General features: G+C 33.7%; 1 protein-coding gene across 2 annotated transcripts in view; it reads left to right on the plus strand.

The window, feature by feature from the left end:
- Positions 1-24,488, plus strand: part of LOC129941186 (pleckstrin homology domain-containing family G member 5) — a 438,783-nt gene that overhangs the window by 17,213 nt on the left and 397,082 nt on the right. For both annotated transcript variants that reach the window (XM_056049756.1, XM_056049758.1), the window contains exon 2: positions 17,180-18,466. In XM_056049756.1, the coding sequence (XP_055905731.1) occupies positions 17,213-18,466 (1,254 nt within the window). In that variant the 5' untranslated portion in view covers positions 17,180-17,212. The remainder of the gene's footprint in view (positions 1-17,179; positions 18,467-24,488) is intronic.

Here is a 24,488-nt window from a genome sequence, read left to right on the forward strand (position 1 = left end):
CAAAAAAATATTGTATATTGTAATGATAATTAATTTATTGTTCCAGTTACATTATTGGAATAACCTTGTGAGAGTTATATAGAGGAGGTATTTGAACTTTCTCCTCGAGATATTTTTAAAGTTCACGTGACATGTTATTGTTTTTGTGCATATTTCAAAAGTAAATAAATCGAATCTTATTGAACATTCGTTTGTTTGAATATTTTTAAACATTTGTTTGGGATATTTTTAGAGACGAATTTTGAAAATATATATTCTTCCTGGAATAGTCAATTGATTTTGAGTCTAGAGACCGGATGCAGACTATAATTATTTTTCTTGAAGCAATAAATATGTCCGGAATGAAAAAAGTACTTTTTATTTGTTGTCTGTTAAAATAGCTTCGAGAGAAAGCGAGTTGAATCGTTTTTAGAAATACACAAAAATGTTCCATGTGCATAAATAAAGTAATGAAAAAATCATTTATTGATTAAGTATAATTTGGGAAAAAACAACACACATATTTTCAAAACGTGCATATTTTCAGAACATGCAATTAAATTTCTTGTTAGTATATTTTATTGGCTTACAGCTAAAAAGTGTTTTTGAAAAATAGATGAAATTTTGTAAATGGTATCAAAAAGAAACATAGAGTACGAGTAGGTCAAGTGTCAAAGTGACTTTTTAGTTAATGTTTAAATTTTAATTTTGAAACATTCATCATTCGATTTTTTTTAATATTTATATTATTCCAATTTTTTTACTCTAGCTAGAACAAATATTTCAGTAAAAAAAGAGTTTTGCCTCGAAAAGAAAATAGTAAACAAGAAATTCTTTTAAACTTTGCTTTTGATGTTTCTCTCGTTTCGAAAATCGTGATTTTGGTAACTGTCTCCATTTCTGTAACTCTTATAATGTTCACACTTGTACCAAAAAAATCAGTGAATGGAATAATTCGGTCACAATAGATTATCATTGAATGGTTAGGTATTAAAGAATGGTTATTAAAAAAAAAGAAATGGACTTAGATGAGTCCCTTGAGGTACACCATAGTTAGCTTTGAATTGAGATGATTTTTTTAGTTTAGTTTAGTTTATTTCCATCAAACAGAGTTCAACTCTTACAGAATACTTTAGAAAGTTAATATAATAATTAATTTAAATATAAGTATATGTACAGAAATAATAGTAAATAAAAATGATAGTAATAGATAAACCTTAATTACAAAACAGATTGCGATAACAAAGCAGGCATAACATTTTTTTAAAAACATCTCTTAATATATTAGAAAAAATATCTATAACCTCAAGAACAGAATTCGTTTCTCTTATGCAACTTGCAAACGGTTCGTTTCTACTATAATTCCTTCTATGAAAAGTCTCTCGCAAATGAAAATTAGATCAGGGAGTCCTTGATGGAAAGTAATAAAGTATTCGTTCTAACAAAAAAGAACATTTGATATTATTGCTTATTAAATCTTTTACAAACATTATTGAACAATATTTTCTCCTTACTTCAAGCGTTTGAAGGTCAATAAATGGGCATCTAGATAGTTCTTCTATATTCCAATTTAATTTATAGAAAGCATACCTACTAAAACTTTTTTGTATTTTGCTATTCTAGAAAAATGCGTGACATAATAGGAGTTCCAAACCATGCTACAATATTTCAGTACCGCTCTAACAAGTGCAATATATAATGATTTAAGGGTGTAGGGGTCGGAAAAATCCCTAGAGTTTCATCTGATAAACAATAGCATCCCATTAGCTTTACTGACTATGTAATCGATGTGCTTATTAAACGAAAGCTTTATCGAAACTCGTATTGTTGAAAGTAAAATCAAATATGATAGTTGTCTTTTTCTATTGCATGTAAGGCTCTGACATTTGGCAACATTCAGGAACAACTTGTTAGATTTACATCATTCGGCCAGTTTTTGGATATCCTCTTTTAGATACAGACAATCTGTATTACAAGATCTTATGAGCCGGAAAATCTTGACATCATCGCCATACATAAGATACTTCGAGTATTTAAAATTGACCGGAATGTCATTCATAAAAAGGGTAAATAACAAAGGGCCAATATGACTTCCTTGCGGAACAGCTGAAGTTACATCAATACTTTTGGATTTAAACTTTCCCAATTTTACAAATTGAACCCGATTTTTTTAAATAGAAAGAAATCCATTTTATGAAATTAGAATAAAAATACTATGATTAACTCAATCAAAAGCTTTTGTAAACCATTTTCGAACCCGCAAAGTACAGATTCGCGTAGAATTGAAAGGTTTGTAGCAGTAGATCTTCCGGAAACAAACCCATTCGGATATAAAATTCTTAACAAAAAAAATTTAATTTTATACAGACAAGCATTTCGAAAATTTTTGGGATCACATTTTGCTTCGAGCCAAACTTAAATATTGGATTTATATAAGAGTTCTTCCAAAAGTCCGAAAACTGGTCACTTTTTAAGGACTGATTGAACATCAAGCTGAGCAGTAATGCCAAAGAAATGGCGCAGTTTTTAAGTGCAACAGGGGCTATGTTATCTGGCCCAGGACTTTTATTTACATCAAGACTAGCTAAAGCTTCAAAAACATCAGAAACAGTTAAGTCTACACTTCCAATATCAATAGCGTAAGATGGCGAAAAAAACAAAAACATATTACGTGATAGATACACGTTACAGTTGGAATCCCTAAAGACTTTCTTTTAATATTTATACATTTCCAGAAGTGTTTCGAATCTTTTCTAATTTTTGACTCAGCAGAGAGAATAAAATTATTAAAAAGAAAGCTCAAGGTGACACTGAATGTATTTCTGCTTAAGGGCCAGATTATCTTTTGTTGTTTATAAGCTTCATATGCTTTATTTTTTCTATTTTTCAGATTAGATAATCTTCTGTTAAACCAGGGTGGGTTTGAATTGGGTTCTACTATTTTTTAGGAATATACAAATCAAAAGTTTCATGTAGATACGTGGCAAATTTTTCAAACGCATGATTAAGTCTTAAATTAATCAAGGTATTATCCCAAGGAATTGACGAGAAAAAGTTATTGATTGAAACAAAATTTGCACGTTCCCAGCTTGTATCACCAAGATTGAATTAATATTGATGAGCAATATTACTCCTGAGCAAACACTATCTTGTTTCAAAGTAACATAAACAAACAGGCTTTGAGCATCAAACCTATTCAAAAATATCTGTTTCTTTGGCGATTTGATTCAGCTAATTTTTGTATTCTGCTATTGCTTTATTTTTTATAAATTTTCTAACTATTAAAACTAAACTAGAAAGATGTTGGTTAGGACGCAACCACTTCTCATGACTTCCAATAGGTGCAGGACAAGAACTTGAGAAAATAATCAATACAAAATTAAAGTTTTATCTATTTTCGGTCTTGAAATATTTGAGAAGTTTAATCAATAAAATAGTATTTCCTCTAGGAAGTTGATTCATGGAAGAAACACTGTCTTTAAATTTTTAATCGAGATTTATTCGAGAAAATATGCGTCAAGACAAGGTGTAATGGTCATCTTCTGATGAGCCCAACCATTACATCCACCGGGGCGAAATGCATATATGAACACCTATGCTGGTTTATTTTTATTTTCATTCATCAGAAAAAAACAATTCGACTGTTAATAGTCAAATATTTCATCTTCAACTGTCTTTAAATGTTTAAAAATTATTAACAACAATATTTACACATATGAGATGAAACAACTTTGAAGTCAGTATCTTCCTTAAGATATTGCAGTCAAAATTCAATGTTTAAAAAGTTATTGTCCTTTTGAAAATGTTGACATTTCTGATTTCTGTGTTTTCTGCGAATGTAGTAAGGACTCTCAAGAAAATTGAGTGGGTGGTTTTTGTTTTTGTTAACCCAAAATATCTCACTAACTAATAACGCTAGTTATTTGAATTAAATTCTTTAGTATGTATTGTGACGTGATATCAAAGTACTATGTTTTTAGAAACTAATTCAATTGACGTTTTTGAATAAAACACACAAATCTGAAAAAATTGTATCTCCAAAATATTTAATGCAACGAAAAATTACGTTTCTGACATCTGGTTAAATCTTGATAAGCATCAAATTGACAGTTTTTTCTTCCAAAAAATAAAAAATAAAAAATAAAAAAAAAACATTGATAAAAGTTGGTAAAAACTGAATTTCGACTCAAATATGTTTTTAAAAATTAAAAATACTTCCTTATTGTTTTTTTATTTATTTAATTTACATTCATTAATTTTTTTATAAAAACCAAATTTTTCATAGAAGTTAAAATCTACAAGAATAAGAAAGCGACATTTTGTAAAAATTGATGTTCGGTTCTCAATATCTCGTGAATAAATAAAGGTATTGACTCCAAAATGATTTTATTCTGTACTAAATTTTGTTGTTAACGTCAGAAATTAGTGAAATTTAATCTGTATAAGAAATAAAAACATTTAAGACATGCTAAATTTACTATAATTTGTTAAAAAATTGATTATCGACTATGAATCTCGTTAATAAAAAAAGATTTTGAAAGAAAATTATGTAATTCATCATATTCAGAAGTTGGTAAGTTAAAGTTGATTTTGTAGAAAAATTCAACTTACAACTTTTATAACAAAACACGAAAACCTACAAAATTTTTAAGCAAGGCAAAAAATTTTGAGAAAAATTTGAAGTTAAAGTGTTCTTACAAAAAAACACTATTAGAAGTTGGTAAAAATTGATTTTGGACACAAATATGTTGTCAACTATTAAAGATATTGCCTTTAAACTTAATTAATCAACATATTAATTTTATATAAAAAATGAGAATCTTCAAAAAAAAAATTACTCAAAATTGTTAAAACCTTATGCTCGATGCAAATATCCGGAGAAAATATAGAATATCAATATTTTTATATTTTCAAAATTATTTCATTTTGTAAAAATTGTAAAACAATGTTCTTAAAAATGTACAAGAAATGTATAAGAAATAAAAACTTTTAAAAAATGTTGCTAATATGGATACAAAATTTGCTTTCGTCAAGGTTAATTTATCTACAGAAAAAAATTGTTTCTTAATTTTACTATTTTTGAAAAAAATCCAATCAAAACATTTTTTTTTTACAAAACACGAAAACCTACAAAAAAAACGAAATACTGAAATGGTTTTCGGCTTAAATATTGGGAGAATAAAAGAAGAAAACAAAAGTAAGAAAATATAGTTGTAATTTTTTTGCCTAAGCCTTAGAAAAATCGACAAATTGGAACGGGTGACAAGTCATCATGTATGGGACGCAACCCGGCCCCTGTAAGTTTTGTAATTTCTTCATATAAATAAAAAAAATATACGTATACATATAATCTAATATTTCTTTAACCTTTAAAGAGTAATCTCAACCACTGCAAAAAAAGAATACAACTTATATCATTAAAATTACGTAAACTATGGAAGCTAAAAACTCACCCATTTTTCGGTTGTCAAAAGCAAAAATCAATAAAACTCACAGCATGCTTTTTTCCACGAAAAATTTATTTTATTATAAAGCTAAGATTTTGCTTAGATTTTGCCAGTTCCGACGACATCAGAAACGATTCCACTCTCTTCAAAATTTCTTTAAAATCTAACCAATCGTCGCTTCTTCCTTTTGACTAACCAATAATAAACAAAACTTGTACTTGGTGAACATTTTGTTGTAGTTTTAGCCGGAAGCTTGGTTATATAGAGTTGGAAATCAATTTTCTAAATGGTTTTTTAAAAAAAAAATGAAAAATCATTTTTAATTCTTTAACAATTCCCTCAACTTCAAAATAGAAGCTGCAACTTTTCACTAACCAAGTGCATTACATAAAGAAGTTAAGGTTTAGGTATTTCCTTTAAGTGAAAATACTACTGTTTTCAAACAATCCCTCTTGTCGACTTCAAATCAGACCAACTTACTCTAGTCAAATCACTTGAAAATCGCAAATCCAGAACAGGGAAATTTTGTGTTCGAAAAAATGAAATCGATATCGATAGAAGTGTACTTCTAAGAATAATCGAAATTACAGTTTTTTTCACGAAAATTAAAAACCTAAAATGAATTTAACAAAAGTTGGTTAAAATTAATTTTTGACTCAAATATGTATTTTTTAAAAAATTTGAAATTATGGCTTCCAAGAAAGCTTAACAGAAACATGTTGACAGTTTTTTAACAAAAAATAGAACCTAGAAAAAAGCAATACTAAAATTGCTAAAAATGTAATTTTAACTCAAATATTCAAAAAGTTAAAATATTGGTTTAAAACTTATTTTATCACACATGAAATATTGTTTTCGACATTCAGTGAATTTTTTATAAAAATCCAACAGTCCGTTTTTTCATAAAAAAAATAAAATCTACAAAAAACAGTACGAACATTTAGTAAAAACAATGTTCGGTTCTCGATATCGCGTGAACAATTGAAGGAATTGACTTCAAATTAATTTCATTCATCCAATTTGTATCTGTTTACATAAGGAATGCAAAATTTTAAGAAATGCTTCTTAAATTGGTAAAAATCGACTAAAAATTTCGTTAACAAAAATAGATTTCGAAATCAATCTATTTCGTCATATGCAAAATATTATTATTAATATTTAATTTTTTTAAAATCATTCAACTGACAACTTTTTCAAGAAAACCTACAAACATTTTAAGCAAGACAAATCGACAGACAGAATGTAAAGTTATCAGTGTGGGTCGCATCCCAGCCTCTTTTTTGTTAATTTTTCCAGCAAGGCAAGTTCGACTATTTCGACAACTTTTAAATTATCAAAGCATTCCTATGTACTTAGTTAGGTACCGAACAAACTTCTCCATCTAGCTCGGTATTTGGATAGATGTCTATAGTTGAGCACTCCAATTTGGGCGAGGTCACTTCCCCACTTATGTGCACAATCTTATGAATAGAATCATTCCTAAAAGCTAAATTGAAGAATCTCATTGCGAAAAAGCACGCTTAAAAATCTAAATAAGGCCTGCTAGTGGTCACTATTAAGATTTCTTATATTTAGAGAGTTTTTGAGATAAAGGCTGTCCAAAAAAAAGAAATTTTTTGATATTTTAAATGACATCTGATTCTGACAGGTGCCAAATGACTCTTACATTTTGAACCTACGAATTTAACTAAAGGAGTCAAAATAAATGAAAAATTAATCTTTGCGTACAGTTTTTATATGAACGTGTTTTCAAAAATCTGAACTCAAATCATTTTTGTTTTACTATAGTTAAAAAGAAAAACAATTCACTTATTGTTAACCTAACAAACATTTAAAAACAATCAAAACGTGTCCATCAGTCATTTTCTATGTTTCTTACACAATCTTGATTGTTTTAAATGATTGGTGGCTCTATCATCCGAGACCTTAACAACATTGCAACTTTGCAAATGAAACACCTTACTTTTATCAAATCGTGCATCTGCTACTGAATTCTCGAAAGTGTTATAATTCGCTTAATTGTTCACGAGCACACTAAATTTCCAGTCTTAAAACAAAAGTATGAGAACATTCTTCATCATACGCTACGAGTATATCATAAAAATGCTAAATGCCTTAACTTTGATGTCAGCTTGATTAGCCTGTAAAAAGTACACACATGAGATCCGAGTATAAAATATATGTACAAAACATTTATTTTATTTTCCAACTCATTTTGAATAGATCAACTTTGAATAAACCAACACCCCATGTGTCTATTCGAAATAATTATAAAGAATTATTACATTAAGTGTAAACATTAAAAACTCAACACAATATGTTCCACGAAGTCATAATTGGCAAGATTGTTAATTGATAAACCGACACTAATGGAATATATATGTTTTCTTTTTTTCCATTCGTTCAATTTTTCTATTTTTCAAAGAGTTCCTCTTCCAGTAGATATCAGTACTCTGGGATGTAGATTGTAGGTTTATTTTTTCTAGCTTAATCTTCAAGCTGTTTCCTTACCGCAGAAAGTTTAATTTCACTTCGAAATTTGTTACCTCAAAGATTTAATATTCAAAATTATCTCATTTTACTCGTCGTTCGTCGTTATGTACCGTTGTGTACACTTTATATTGAGTATTTATAAAAATATTATGATTCATTCAAAAAGTCTATAAAATCCATCCAGTTGGGTTAATATTAATTTACATAATTCTCGAAGTAGGTACAAACAGATGTTTTATTTCTCCGATTCTCGTTTTATTCGAAATGCGTAAAGGGTGTTTTTTTCTTAGAGGTGTAGAAATCTCAAATAGAATGAAACAAAGATGATTTCTTTAAATGGACATGAAATTTACTTTATTTGAAGGACAATCTTTTGGAAAAATAATTTCAATACGACTTCAGACTTAGAACTGCCAAGGCTGGCGCAGTCGTAGTCTGATCTATAGGTCCTACTTTCGATAACTATTTGCAATATTTCTGGCCGTATATTGAATACGTAGTAAAAATAAGCCGTTTCTTTCGGGTTTATCGGTGTAGGCTACAGAGTTCACAATTTGAAAGCGTTAATCAAGTGTCAGTTTATTTATGATTAATTATCATACCAGAGTATAAATAAAAACTTGACAGCTGACCTCGACCTCCAACCGAAGACAGAAGTGGAAATATCACAGTGAAACCGTAGTCAATGCTGAGGATATGGAGGGACCACTTCTGCAGAATGTATAAAGGCGACGACGAACAGACTTAGCAGGATAATCCATTTAACATAGACTACGAAAGCCAGCAATCCCGTCTTTTACTTAACATAGCTTACAAGATCTTCTCTGCCGTAATATGTGTTTGTCTAAGGCCCATCGTCAACAACCTGATAGGTCCTTATCAGTGTGGTTTTAGACCAGGCAAGTTAACAGTCGATCAAATATTCTCATTAAGGCAGATTCTTTAAAAAACCCAAGAACACCAAATCGACACCCATCATGTTTTCATTGATTTCGTCCGTTTGTTCAGAATGACCATGGAGAATTCACGCTGCTCCATAAAGGTTGCAAACAGCTTAACAGAACCTTTCGATGTCAAAGATGGTTATAGACAAAGTGATGAGCTGTCATGCGATTTCTTTAACATCTTTCTTGAAAGAATAGTACAGAGCTAACATGTAAACACTTAAGGCACTATCTTTCAAAATTCTGTCGAATTGCTAGCACATACTGATGACATTGACATAATTAGAAGAACTCAGTGTGATGTCAATGAGGCTTTTGTGAGTATTGGAGCATACCTGGCAAAAATGGGTTTAACAGTCCATGAGGGCAAACCAAAGAAAGAACTGACGTCTCTGTCAAAACGTCACCATCCACAGATGCAACTTTGAGATAGTTGAGGACTTCATCTACCTAGGCTCCTAGGCTATGAACGCATAAAACAACACTAGCGCTGAGATCAAACGAAGAATAACTCTTGATAACCGCCGTTTCTTTGGCCTAAGAAAGCAATTAAGTAGTAAAGCCCTCTCTCGAGCAACCCTAATCATCACCGTCCTGGTGCTGCTATGAGGTGCACTTTGGGTCGTTTCATGAGAAAAGTTCTTAACGTGATTTACGGTCTCGCATGGATAGAATTTCAGTGGAGAAGAAGATGGAACGATACGTCAGTAGTTGGACTTTTACCCTCCTGGCTAAGTCAACGTCGCTGTACAACCCGTTCAGCTGCGTTGTCTTAGCCGGAAGTGTAAAAGTCAAACAACTAAGGTGGCTTGGTCACGTAAACGCATGTAAACCAATCCTTCGGCCCGAAAAGTCTTCAAATCCACACCCACATGACAGCAAAGTAGAGAAAGACACCAGATCATGTGGCATGCACATTGCACAAGTGGAAAGTAACCTCACGCAGTGCGGAATTGGAGGCATCTTGATAGGGACCGATTTGTTAGAAATTTGTAGGGTGAGGCCCTAGTTCACATAGGACTGTAGAGCCACATGAAGTAAGTATAAGTAAGCTGACAAAATAGCTTCCAGTTAAAAAAGTGTTCCCAATTTAAAGTTCTATACCTTTAAAAACAACTCATGTCACAAAATTCGGAATGTTGGAGAAATATTAAGATATTTACTGATATTTATGCCTGAATATTGATAATTTGATTATTGGAATTCAAACTTCCGAAAATTATAGTTCTAAACATTTTGACACGCAACGAATCGAACAACTCGCACTCGCAAGGAACGAAAAAAAAGTGCAACGATTCAGCTCGTTCACGGAATTTTTTAGAAATTCCTCGAACTTTTGACTATCCACCTTCTTGACTTTGTCCATTTCAGTCACACACACATTCCTCCAACACAAGCATTCGCTTGCGTGATTGTCGGCCACGACATCACAGCTTCCTGGAAGCTTAACGCTCATCAGGAAATCGGTCGTTATTTGCTCACAGCGAAACTTTACTTTCACAAACACAAACACGGTTTCGACAAGTTGTTGGATGACTTGCCGAAACGTAATGGACAAGTTCAGACCCCTTCCCAACTATTCTTATTTTTTTATTTGTCTACTAAGTATTTTTCAATTACTCTAATATTTCGCGCGAGATTCAAAGTGTTAATTTTGTACCAAACATTAAGTTAAGCTACTTTAAAAATGAGGCTTTAAAAACTCATTTTGTACATAAGCGAATAAATATTATTTCAGTAAATCTACGTTAAAAATTAGAAACGTTAAGATACAAAACATATTGTTGTTGTTCAACTAAGGGTTCGCCTGACCTCATACTTTTTCGTCTCATCGGCCGCCATTTTCGACCCTGTCGAAAGAACTCGTGCTCGTTCACCTGCTTTCTTTGCTTTTGCAAAATAAAGGCTAGGTACACCTGTGGTTGATGAGATCATGGTTGCCTTCAACTTTGAAGATATTTTGCAGCCACAACTAATTAAATAGAAAACGCCAAAAGCTGATTTTTGTTGCTGTACAATTTACCGTAACAACATGGTTTCATAGTTCTTATTACAATGACAGGATAAGTCTGAGAGTGGTAGGCCATTTTACATTCATGTAGTACGGCTGAGGAACGAATCTTTGTACATCATAAATCCAACGGCAAAAGTTTGCCACAGGGGCAAACTAATGAGTGTTTTTAGCAGCGAGAGTTTTACGGTTCAGCTGTTTAATTGGAAGAACTTGACTGGCTATGTCAGTAGAGTATAGTTTGTTAAAATAATAGTAAAAGCTGTCAGGGTAGAAGTCTTAGATCGATGCTAAAGCGACGTGTGAAATTATGTTGATGATATCATTGTCACTAATAATTTTCAAAAAAACTATTCTTTGAATATTTGGCCCGAGACATAAATAAGTTTCTGTAACAACCCGCCCGGAATTCGGAGTTATATTCAAGCTTAGGACGTATGTAAATTCTAGCTGTTGATTAGAAGAAGAGCCAAATTTATTACATCGTCTCAGAAAACAATAATATCTTGCGGAGTTTTTGACGATTTAACCCATTTTACATAGGTGGTTAATGAGGGAAATGTTGGGAATACCAAGGTGCCTTTAAAAAAAACACCCATTACTTCGTAGCACAGCGAAGGTAAACAACAGAGAAAGTACATAAATAGTAATAAAATTTTCGTTCGCTAATAATTTTGAATTTGTCTATAATTCTCTTTGTCGATTATCATTATCATAAAATGTCGATGATTTCATTGCAATTTTTGTTTCTTCTGTTTTTCAATACTTTATCTATTAGAAAAATATACAAAGGTAAACGAAGGAAAAATATAATATCTTTAGTACCAATACCTAATAAATCGATTGATATAATTTTTGCTGTTATCTTTAAAAAATAAAAATGTTTTAATATTTGTTCTTTTGTTATATGGATGAGAATTAAGTAACTACGACTTGGAAAATAAAATATCATTCGACTTTAAAAAAACAGAACCAATTCAAATGTTAGTGTTTTTATTTGTTGTCATTTTTATAAAAAGAAGAATCATGTAAACATTCAAGGTAAATAATTTATTTTTTCTTATCATAAACTATAAATGTGTGTTATGATAAGATTCATGAGATATCACAATTGAAAAATGTATCTTGAGGAGTTTTTGAAATGAGAACAACCACGACAACGACGGAGAATGTTGGTGTTATATTTTATTTGCTAAAATGAAGATTATTTGGCCTCAAATGATTTGTTATTTTTCTTCGTTTTTAATTTGATGAAGGTAAAGTTGTATTAACAACTGTGAGGAAGGGTGTTTTATCTTTAAAAAAAAGATAAGTTCGTACTTTGTTTGGCAAAAAAGATTTCATTATGAAAAACAGGCTGTGATCTGATAACTTTCCATTGATAGATAAATTCTTTTTTCTTTCTTATTATTAAAGTTTAACAATAATTCTTACTTAAGAATAAGGACTTGGCGGTTCTGCCTGATTTGACATTTCATAATAAAAGAAAAAGAGGCTGGGATGCGACCCACACTGATAACTTCCCATCCCGTCTGTCGATTTGTCTTGCTTAAAAGTTTGTCTATATGTACTCGTATCAATTTTTACCAAATTTGCGTACTATTTTTTATGAAAAAACGGACTGTTGGATTTTTATATAAAAATTACTGAATGTCGAAAACAATATTTTCTTTGAAATAAAATAAGTTTGAAGCCAATATTTTTAATTTTTGAAGAGCTATTTGAAACGAAAGTAAATTTTTACCAAGGTTTAGTGTTGTTTTATTTAGAGTTTTATTTTTTGTAAAAAAAAACTGTCAATACGATTTTTTTCAAAATTTTATGGAATGTTGAAAACAAAATTTTTTGTAAGATAAAATTAGTTTCAAGCCAATATTTCAATTTTTTGAAAAGATATTGGAGTCGAAAATCAATTTTTACAAACTTTTATACATTTCTTTTAGGTATTTATTTTTTGTAAAAAAAAAGTCAATTCGATTTTTCTCAACATTTTTCAGAATGTTGAAAACAATATTTCTTATAAGATAAAATAAGTTTGAGTCGTAAATTTCAAGTTTTTGAAAAGATATTTGAATCGATATTAAATTTTTACCAACTTTGAGTAATGTTTTTTTAAATTTTTATTTTTTATAAAAAAAAACTGTCAATTCGATTTTTCTCAAAATTTTATCAGATGTCAAAAATATTATTCTCCGTTGCACAAAATGGTTTTGGAGATGAAATCATATTTTAGTCGTAAAATTTTGGATGTGACAAATTTTTGTTTAGTTGTTTTTTCAAATAAATAAAATAAAAATCTTTTATTTCGACTCTAGGGACCTTGAAACATCGAAAAATGTCAAAATTTTTAATTTGACTAATCGGACCCATTACAATAACTTCCTATGGGAAGTTAAAAATGTCTTTGATTTGCTTCGAACTCCTCAAGAGCCAGGTATTAAAAAACTTGAGCACTATTAAATATACAATTGTTGACAGTTGCTTTGAAGACCCTTTATTTTGACACAAGATCGATTTTTGGTTTGGCAAAAAACTTTGGCCATAAACTCAACGCAATCTTAGCTTCTTTGCTTTTTTGTTTGACATGCTTAGAAAAATTAATTTGCATTATGCATAAACAAACCTCAAGATACTTAAACTCTTTATTTTGACACAAGATCGATTTTTGGTTTGGCAAAAAACTTTGGCCATAAACTCAACGCAATCTTAGCTTCTTTGCTTTTTTGTTTGACATGCTTAGAAAAATTAAATTGCATTATGCATAAACAAACCTCAAGATACTTAAACTCTTTATTTTGACACAAGATCGATTTTTGGTTTGGCAAAAAACTTTGGCCATAAACTCAACGCAATCTTAGCTTCTTTGCTTTTTTGTTTGACATGCTTAGAAAAATTAATTTGCATTATGCATAAACAAACCTCAAGATACTTAAACTCTTTATTTTGACACAAGATCGATTTTTGGTTTGGCAAAAAACTTTGGCCATAAACTCAACGCAATCTTAGCTTCTTTGCTTTTTTGTTTGACATGCTTAGAAAAATTAATTTACATTATGCATAAACAAACCTCAAGATACTTAAACTCTTAATATACTACATCAATACGTTCATTATTGAGTGACCAATTCTCTTCTGGCAGCCATCTTTTTTGTCGCGCATCAAAAATCATTATTTTAGTTTTGTTTGTGTTAACAGCAAGCCCCACCTCTCTCAGAAGGAGTTCAATCTGTTTATTTGTAGCTGCAGAGTGAAAGGATACTCAGCTAGTACAACTAAATCGTCAGCGTATAGCAAAACTATTACTTGGATATCAGCGAAGAATATTCCTCCTGGAAGTTTATTACATATATCGTCGATAACCAAAGCAAACATTATTGGGCTCAAAATGCAGCCTTGTGGAACACCCAGTGTTGTTTCAAACAAATGCGATAACTCTGATCCATCCCATGCACAGGCTCTTGAAGACTCCAAAAGCTTAAAATCATCATCAGGAAAAGAGCTTATACATCAAAGCTTGTCTGTTGACCTTATCAAATGCTGCTTTGAAATCTACAAAACAAGCATACAATTTCTTTTTCTTTTCAATAGACTTCCTGGCAATACTAGTAAGTGATCCATCGTTGAAAAGCCCGACCGAAAACAAGCTTGAAACTTGCTTAGATGATTAGGGTTCTCAAACAACGTACATAGTTATCCTTTCGTAAAGAATTGAAGTCAGAATCTTCCTCACAGTGTTAAGAATAGAAATTTTTCTGTAGTTTTCCGCAAGTTTTGAATCTTCTTTTTTGAAAATGGCTAAAATAACTGCTTTATTAAAGTGTTTTGGCATCCAAGCATCATTATGTATTTATGTAACCTGTTAAAGTACTCCAAAAGAAAGTTTTTAAATTGATCAGTGCTGTTTTTGTGAAAATCGACAGGAATCCCGTCTATGCCTGGAGCTTTGTTATTCTTTGACTTACTCAAATTTGATTCCAGATCACTCCAAGATACTGGACTATCAAATTCAATGACTGTAAAGTTGGGAAGTGTGTAGAAGAAATAATGTTGATTCTCATCGACCGACAAAAGTGTTTTAAAATGAGCAGCAAGTATTTCAGTTCCGAGAGTACTCACCATATTTCTATTACGTCCACCCAATTCTCGAACATTACTCCAAAATTCCTTTGAGTTCTTGCAGTTAGTGAGTTTTTTTTGATAGGTTGTTAAGTTAATCCGTTTTTTATGACTGACTTGTAAAGTCAATATCTTTCTTTGCTGTGAAGTTGTCTGAGTGCAAAATCAATTTTTAACAAGTTTTTGTTTGATAAATTTGATATTTGTGAGTTAGATTTTTGAAATTTTCTACAGCCTACTGGTTTCACTCTTGAAAATGAAGGTTTTAAATAGGCTCATTTTTCCGTTTCCAAGTTCAAAAATATAAGCTTTTTGGTCAAGAATCGAAAATTCAATGTTTTACAATTATTTTGCTTCCTTCAATATAAACAAATTGCTCTAGAAGCTTACAGCTTAAGACATCTTAATTTTGTTTTTAAATTTTATCAGGAACAAATTAACTAATTTAAATAATTGTATTTCATGTAAAAGCACTTAAGCTACTATTAGACGGTTAACGTAAGCGGTCAACCGTTGAATCTCTGCGGCAAAAATTAAGTCACAATCCCACCCAAGGGCGTAACTTGGTGTGATCGTTAACGAAAAATGCTGTAAAATAGTTGACTAGAACATTGACGCTAAAGTTGGCAGACATCTATGAGTCAACGCATTGCCTTTTTTTTGTGATAACGCTATTTGGAACCTGATGATTCGATTTTTGGACTATAGGTCATCGCAATGACTCATAGATTTTCTAACAAAAAAATTACTTGAGGCAATTAAAACAGAAGGGATTTTTTAAATTCGAAATTTGTTTAAGATAAACCGGCAAGAAGTCTCGAACAAAGTGGATTTTCTTTTTCATATCTTCGAAATTGTAGGCAGAAAATTTATTTTATTTGGTAATTTTTTTTTTTTTTTTAAAATACGAGCTGTCGTAAGTGGATTGTCAGGATATTATCTTAAAAACGACATGGAATCAAACAAAGCTTAACAGAGTCATTTGTTGAAAAATAAGGTCTAATAGTTTCTTTATTGTTTTCGGTTATTGTTGTACCGATTAGGATATTTTGTATGCAATAGTTAATTTTCTTAAGGACGTCAATAAACACGGCAACACTAACGAATTGATTCCAGCGGACATTTTTGCAACCCTGCCTCGAACTTTAGTAAAGACTTTAAAGTCGTCTTTCTTGCCAAAATCATGAGACTTCGAACTATAATTTCAAAATTTTATTTAGAAAAGAGAATTTATTTCTCCTTGACAGAGACAACCTACATCCTCCTCCAATGCGTCTAGACAACAGTCAATGTTTTTTACAATATGGCTCCATTTTCTCTGTTTCACGTGTTCCTCAGCGGTATTGCCAGATTTATTAATTTTAAGTCTTTTAATGAAAGCCAACAGATGACGCATAAACATGGCTAACTGCACTGACAGCCAGGCGGCTATTATGGCTATCAATTCAGCCACAACGTCCTCTTTACTGGTCCAGCAATTTCAGTATTCATGGAATTGAACGGGCTGATGAGTTCGCCCGAATCAATCGGTTCTTCATAGCCCGTTACGTTGTCTATGTAGTAAAGACAAGTTTTAAAAGCACATATTATTCCTATGTTTTCTCCAATAGCTTTCCTTAGCACATTACTGCATCACAGAATCCCTAAAATCCATATAACCCAAAATAACAAAAATTTTAACCACTCATACATAATGATGATAACTCATAACTCCGAAACACCAGAATCATAATAGAAATCAAAGAAAACAAACATTTTAAAAACCTAAGATCCCGAAAACTCGAAATATAGAATTCCCTTAATCAAGAAAACCGAAAATTCCGTATGCTCAAGATGAGGAAGCCCCAAATCGCTTCAAGCATGCAGAGAATTCCGAAATCCCAAAATTCCAAAAATAAAACATTTAGATTTTCTGAATTTTCGTGTACCATTTCTTTGGGATTAAGGCTAAAGCCCAAACTGATTGAAATCTTTGGTATCAATATGTTCAACTGTCCATTTTAGCGTTTGATATCCAGAAAGTCTAATTATTCAGTGCTGAAACGTTATCAACAAATAAAAGCGAATCACTCAGTTCCAAATGTAACCCACAGGGCAAAAAGAGATTTTATTAGTGTTTTTGTTTTTTAAAAACTTCAAAAAATGCAGTAACAAATTTTTTAATAGTATTATTTTATTTTGTCTTCCAGATTAAATGACTTATCAACAGCAGCAGCTTCAAAATGAACTCAACCAAAGACAAGGATTCAAAATCTAACAACAAAAAGTCAAGCAACAAGTCACAAAAGTACAATTCCAAGAAAACAAAATTCAACACGCCATTAGTGGAACCCCCGGTTACCAGTAAGCCAACACGGTCCAATTCCATCAAAGTGAGTTCGTCTAAAAATAAAACTGCCCTAACTCCGAATAACAATAATAACAACAACAATGGCAAAACCAAAGACCTTCCTTCAACAACCACAACACCATCTAAGTCAGTCCATCCAACAACCCCAATCAGTGATCCTCCGAAATTTGAACGATCCAATAGCTTCTCCCTGACCCGAAGCCTCTCAAAACTCATTACATCAATCACCGGAAGTAAAGAAAATATTTCCAAGGTCGATGATGAGTCAAGTCCGTATAAATTCACTCGCAGTCGGTCGATGATTCTTCTGCGTCGAACTAATCGACGAAGTGTCATCGAGCCGCAGCTGGAACAACTCTCTGAGGAGACCGAAAAGCCTCCAGATCAGACAGACAGTAAGAACAGGTCACCTGAAGTTGTGCCAGAGGTGGAGTTTGAGTTTAAGAAGCCAGTTGAGCCTAGCACACCGATTTTCAATCCTCAAGAGAACTTCCAAAAACGACGGTCCTCCTCGTTTATCTCTTCGTTTCGAAAGACCCTTGCTGGAAGTGCCGAGAAGAAGAAAGCCATGAATCCGAAATGGAGTGCTTCTCTGCAGTCCTTGCAGGCCATCGACAATATGGTCAGCTATGAGAATATGAAGTTCATAGACTACGACAAGTTCCATAATTACGAGAAGAACCTGGAACGCCAGCTATCTGCGGCGCATTTAGAGACTGCCGCAGCCGCTTCGATCGTTGGCGTAGATGTTCCTCCAACACCAACGCCAACGACTCCAACACTGCCAGTTGTTGTTCGACGACCTAAAAGAGGTTCACCCGGTTCGAATATTCGATTCGATCGTGAACAATCGACGCAAAGTGCAATATTTGACTCTGATTTTGAACATAATTTGGATAAACCAAAGAACTTGTATCGGTTTAGTTTGGACAGTCGAAAGTTGGAGCGATTGAATGATTTTTCAAGGGGCTCAATGTACTTCGACTTGAAAATGGATGCTTTGAATTTGGAAGATGGCAGCGTGGGCAGGAGAAAGAGACCGGTATCGTTTTATATTGGAAGTGCAGCCACACTGCGGAAAAGCCGGAGTACGAGCGATGTTGTAGATGCTGGAGCTGCAATTCAGGTGAGTTTTTGTTTTTTAGAATATACAAATATTTGACAAGTTTCTAAGTTGTAAGTAGTTTTTTGAAGTGAACTTTGTAATTTGTTCGAGGGATCTTCAAGAATACATTTCACCTAAATGCATAACATTAATTTGACATATTCAATGCGATCCAACCCCAAATTTTAAACCACTTCCTTCAAAGGCTTTAGCACTTTGACAGTTAACAATGTTCTAAATGTTTAGCAATTCGATAGCTATTCAATTTTTACTTGCGACATATAGGAACTATATGGCAAGTTTTGCATTCGTGCAAAATTTCGAACTCGAGATTTTAATCAAACATGATATTACGATGGTAGAGAAGTCGAAAAAAGTGGGTCCCGCGATTCCGTCCGGTCGGTTTTGTCTGTCTGTCCACGCTCCTACAGCCTAAACCATTGGGTCGATTGAGTTCAAACTCGGAAGTTAAGGTTTTGAGCAGATTCGCGTTAGGCGTTTTTTCAATTTTTTTTTAAGACGAAAACTAACAGTGGCCCCCATACAATTTTTTTGGTCAAAAAACGAAAATTCGAACTTTCTCAAAAACAAACCGATAGATTTTCTTTGAATTTTCTCTAAAATTTTATTTTTGAACTTGGCTTCTTTTAATAAGAAAAACAAATTTTTGTATTGCTCAGGAAAGGTACCGCTCATAGAACCGTTATTTTGTTTTTTAATTTTCTCAGCAACTTATAAACCGATTTCAATAATTTTTTTTCTGAATAAGCTCTTATATTGTTTTAACAATATTTGATTATCAAAAATGCAATTTTTTATTGTTTGGATTTTTAAAAAAATATTGAATTTTATTTTTTCAAAATTCGACTTCTCAAAAACGGGTCAACATTTTTTTACGAAATTCAAACGTATAGCGTATATTAACAATCTCTAAACAACTGCGTACCAAAAATATTTTTAGAACAAAATTGAAAAATTTAATATATAAAAAATTAATTTAAAAAAAAACCGCTCTAACGATTTTCAAAAAAAAAAATTGAAAAATCAAATGTTTTTTTATTTATAAAATGGCATTTAAATTTTTGAAGACAAACTTATTTTTCGGGCGAAATTTGAATCTTAAAATAATTTTTTTTTAATATTCAAACTGTGCATGAGCCCGAAAGAGCGCATTATTTTGACAAAATTGTAATTACATTCCTAGCTTTTATCTAAATTAGTGCATTTGGTGCATATTAATGTATTTTTATAACTAAAATTATTGTAAATACCAACGATATGGCCGCCCATGTAGCCCAACAGTATCGGATTAACGAATATGATACCTATATTTAATCAATAATCTATTTTAAAGTGTCTATCAAGAAGTAATATCTTGGTTACTTTGTATATGTGATTTTAAAATATTATTCTTTACGAATAAGGTTGTTTCACACAAACTTTAAAATGCGGAAACCAAATGTCAAAGCTTCACCAACAGTTCTCGTACATTTTGCACGTGAATTGCCCGTGAACGAAAACTCTCCACTTTGTTCTCCACTCAGCTTCACGAGCAAGTTCACGGGTGAACCAAAAACTGAAATTTGTGTGGGTTCACGAGATGGTTCACAAGTATGTGCTAGGCTTAAAAGTTTCTGCTCATGAAAGTACTATGGTTTTTATATACAAAGATCGTTCGGTTTTTTTTGACAAATTAAATGGCTTTTATATCTTAGAAGACAAACTTATTTTACAGGTATATTTTTAAATCTTATATAAGTACTTTTTTAAACAGACTCTTAGCATACAGGAGCAAGTTCGTGCGACCCAGTCGTGCATTTTATTTGTATTAAAATCGTGCATCTGAACACGTCTAGGCTGTAAACTCAAAACTAGGAAACGAAAATATACATTTTAAACGTCAGAAGCTTATAATTCATATAAATTAGCTCTGTTTAGAATTATTATCTGTTAACTTTTAATTAGAATCAACATTACAAAATGGTCGGTTAACTTTTATTAATGTTTAAAGTCCACATAAATACTTCTGAGTTTTTAACATTTCAAATTAATATGTATATAGTTTCATTTTTAAGGTTAAGGTTTGTTTGTTATGTTTTTATTTCCACAAACTGTCATTTTTAAGGCGTGTTCAGATAACTTGTTTATAGTAAAATAGATTGGGTATAGCTTTAGCTAGTAAAACAAGAAATAAATTTAAAAAATTTAAGAAAATTGTTATTGAAAAAGTTATTCAAGCAGAAATAGCTAACATTAAATGTTCAAAAAGTTCTAAGAAGATCTCAAACCATTTGATTTTCCTTTAAACCGAATTTAACAAATTGATGAACGCTTTTCTATCAATAATTGATTCTAAATAAATTGCCCAACTTTGTTTGATATATGTCAATTTACTTACTTACTTAATCCTAGTACATACTTCCTCGTGAAGTGAACGTTCGCCAGTGGTGAAAATGAACTTTTGACATTGCTCACTGGTACACACTTGTGAGTACACGCGGGAACCAAATGTCAAAGCTTCACCAACAGTTCCCGTACATTTTGCACGTGAATTGCCTTGCCCGTGAACGAAAACTCTCCACTTTGTTCTCCACTCAGCTTCACGAGCAAGTTCACGGGTGAACCAAAAACTGAAATTTGTATGGGTTCACGAGATGGTTCACAAGTATGTACTAGGCTTTAAGGTGGCGCTACAGTCCTGTGTGAACTAGGGCTCACCCAACAAACTTCTCCATCTAGCTCGGTCTCTAGCTAGATGTCTCCAGTTTCGAGCTCCAAGTTGGGTGAGGTCACCTTCCACTTATGTGCGCCACCTGATCCGCGGTCTCCCTCTACTGCGCTGTCCTGTGGGTGTGGATTCGAAGATTTTCCGGGCCGGAGCATTGGTTTCCATGCACTCTACGTGACGAAGCCATCTTAGTCTTTGGACTTTTACCCTTCTGGCTAAGTCTTCGTCGCTCTACAGGCCGTACAGCTCGTCATTCCATCTTCTCCTCCACTCCATTACGATGCATACGGGACCGTAGATCACACGGAGAACTTTTCTCTCGAAGCGACCCAAGGCGCTTTCATCCACTTTTGTCCATACTTCTGCACCGTATAGCAGGACGGGGATGATAAGGGTCTTATATAGCAACACTTTGGTCCCGCGAGAGAGGACTTTACAACTCAACTGCTTTCTTAGTCCAAAGAAACAGCGATTAGCAAGACTTATTCCGCGTTTGATTTCAGCGCTGGTGTTGTTTTCTGCGTTTAAGGCGGAGCCTAGGTAGACGAAGTCCTTGACTACCTCAAAGTTACGTCTGTCGATGGTGACGTTTTGACCAAGACATCATTGTTGTATGTCCTTTCTTGTCGACAGCATGTACTTTGTTTTGCCCTCATTAACCGTTAAACCCCTTTTTGCCACCTCTGCCTCAATACTCACAAAAGCCCCATTGACATCACGCTGAATTCTTCCGATTATGTCAATGTCATCAGCATATGCCAGTAATTGGACAAACTTTTTAAACATAGCGCCTCTAGTGTTGACGTGTGAGCTCTGCACTATTCTTTCAATCACGATGTCAAAAAAACCGTTTGACAAGGTGATGGTCTAAAACCTTTTTTGACATCGAAAATTTCTGTTAAGTTATTTTAAACCTTTATTTAGCAGCGTGAAGTCTCCATGGTCAACCTGCACAAACAGACGAGTTTGGCAGCGATGCCAAAGCTAGACATGGTTCTCTACAGCTCGTCCCTGTAGATGCTGTCATATGCGGCCTTAAAATCGATGAAATGATGGTGGGTGTCGATTTGGTGTACTTGGGTTTTTCCAGGATCTGCCGTAATGTGAATATTTGATCAACTGTGGACTTTCCTGTTCTAAAACCACACTGATAAGGACCTATCAGGTTTGTTGATGATGTGCTTTACACGTTCACATATTACTTTAGAGAAGATTTTATAGGCGATGTTAAGTAGACTGATTTCTCTATAGTTGGTGTAGTATAGAGGGTCTCCTTTTTCAGGACCGGGCAAACAATACTGATGTTCGATTCATCGGGCATGCTTTCTTCTGACCATATCTTACAGATAAGTTGGTGGATGCTCCTAACAAACTTATCTCCAGCTGCTTTCAAGAGCTCGGCATTCAAACCCTCCGTCCCAGCGGCTTTATATACTTCAGATTAGATATGGCAATCTTAACATCGTCTAAGTCGGGATGACGGGATTGTTGGCTTTCGTCGTCTATGTGTAATGGATCAAACTTCCTGACAGCGGAATTCAGTTCGTCATCGCCGTTATTCAGTCTGCGGAAGTTGTCCTTCCATATCCTCAGCATTGACTGCCGTTCCGCTATGATGTTTCCACTTTTGTCTTTGCAGCCTTCGTTTCTAGGTTTATGTTCCTCTGAATTGCGTTTCACCCGTTCATAAAACTTTCAATTCCTGCTTTTAAACCTCTCAACATCTCCGACCGCACGCTTCTCATGCCCTCTCTTTTTCCTTTTGAGAAGTCGGTGTTCCTCTCGCCTCTTCTGCTCATAGAGATCATGAGCAGCTATCGTCCTTTTATGCAGAGCCGCGCCAATTTGTGTGCCTGTTGTTTTGCTGAATTTGCCTGCCGACATTCCTCATCAAACCAGGGGTTCCTTGTTGGTGGTTTCTTGAAACCCAGCACATCGGAGTCGGCTTCTCTGATTGCATCTTGGCAATTTTGCCACTGGTTTTCGTTACATTGTGTTGGCGGCAGAGAACTTCGAGAGAGGTTCCTTGTAAATCGGTCGGAAAAGGATTTGGCGATCTCTGGCAATTGTAGCCGTCTGACGTTGTACCTTCTCCCAGCACCTCCCTGTTTTGCCTTGGGTCTGGAAATCCGAAGTGATACCTTGGCTACAACGAGGTAGTCGTCCGAGTCGATGTAAGCTCCTCGGAAAGTACGTACATCCATAATGCTGGAAGCGTGTCTGGCGTCGATCGCAATATGGTCAATCTGGTTGACGGTAGATTGATCTGGAGAAGTCTAAGTTCCTTTGTGGATGTTGAGGTATGGAAAATGCGTATTGGCTATCATGACATTTTTCCCCGCAGCAAAATCTATGAGCCTGAATCCGTTGTCGGAAGTGTTGTCGTGCAGGCTGTTCTTCCCGATTATTCCACCAAAGATGTCTTCCCTTCCTAGCTAGCCAGGGCACTGCTCATATGTTTTGTCTAGGAGCTCGAAGAACATATCTTTGGTGTTGTCGTCTTTCTCTTCTGTGGGGGCGTGCGCGCATTTCAGGCTAATGTTGCGAATTTACCCTTGATGCGTATGGTCATGAGGAGCTTATTGATGCACCTATACCTCAAGACTTCTTGCCTAAGTCTGGCTCCAATGACGAAGCCGCATCCAAATAAGCGCTGTTGGTTTTCGTGGTAGCAGTAACCATAATAAATATCGCGTAAATATATTCCTGGATGGCGGTGATATCTGCTTTATAGTGGTCTAATGCATCCGCTAATTCTTCGGCCGCACGTGGTCTGTCAAGGGACCTAACATTCCACGTTTATATCCGAAGTTCGTTGCATTGGTTGTCAACAGTAAATCCGTCCGTATCCGTGGCTTGTTGGTGCTTCGCAACTATGAAAGCTTTTACGTGGCCAGGAAGTCACCCCGACGCTCAACCCCCAACCTGAAGGGCCAGATCCTAAGTATAACTCCAAAGATGGGGAGCCAGATAAAACCGCTCCTTACAGACCTGGGCTCCGAATAAGTCGAAAAAGCCCTATAGGGTGTTCACTAAGTAGTTCAACCTTACTGGAACTGTAGACGATACCGTTGATTCCATCTCGGGAATTCCTCCGCTGCCGTCTGGATAAGGAGAGGTGCCTTAGTGAAAATACCTCTCCCCCCTTTCTCGGTTGCTGCCCCCAACAACTTTCCACTGGGGTTGGAATCCAATCTACAGTTGAGGTATTAGGCGCTCAATGTTCACCACGAGGAGATGAGAGTAGGGATTGATAGACAGAGGTGAGTTTTGATAAAAACCTGTGGACGCTTGTGTCCTCTTGAATGCACATGT

Source organism: Eupeodes corollae, chromosome 1 (genome assembly GCF_945859685.1).
Source record: "Eupeodes corollae chromosome 1, idEupCoro1.1, whole genome shotgun sequence".
Classification (NCBI taxonomy): domain Eukaryota; kingdom Metazoa; phylum Arthropoda; class Insecta; order Diptera; family Syrphidae; genus Eupeodes; species Eupeodes corollae.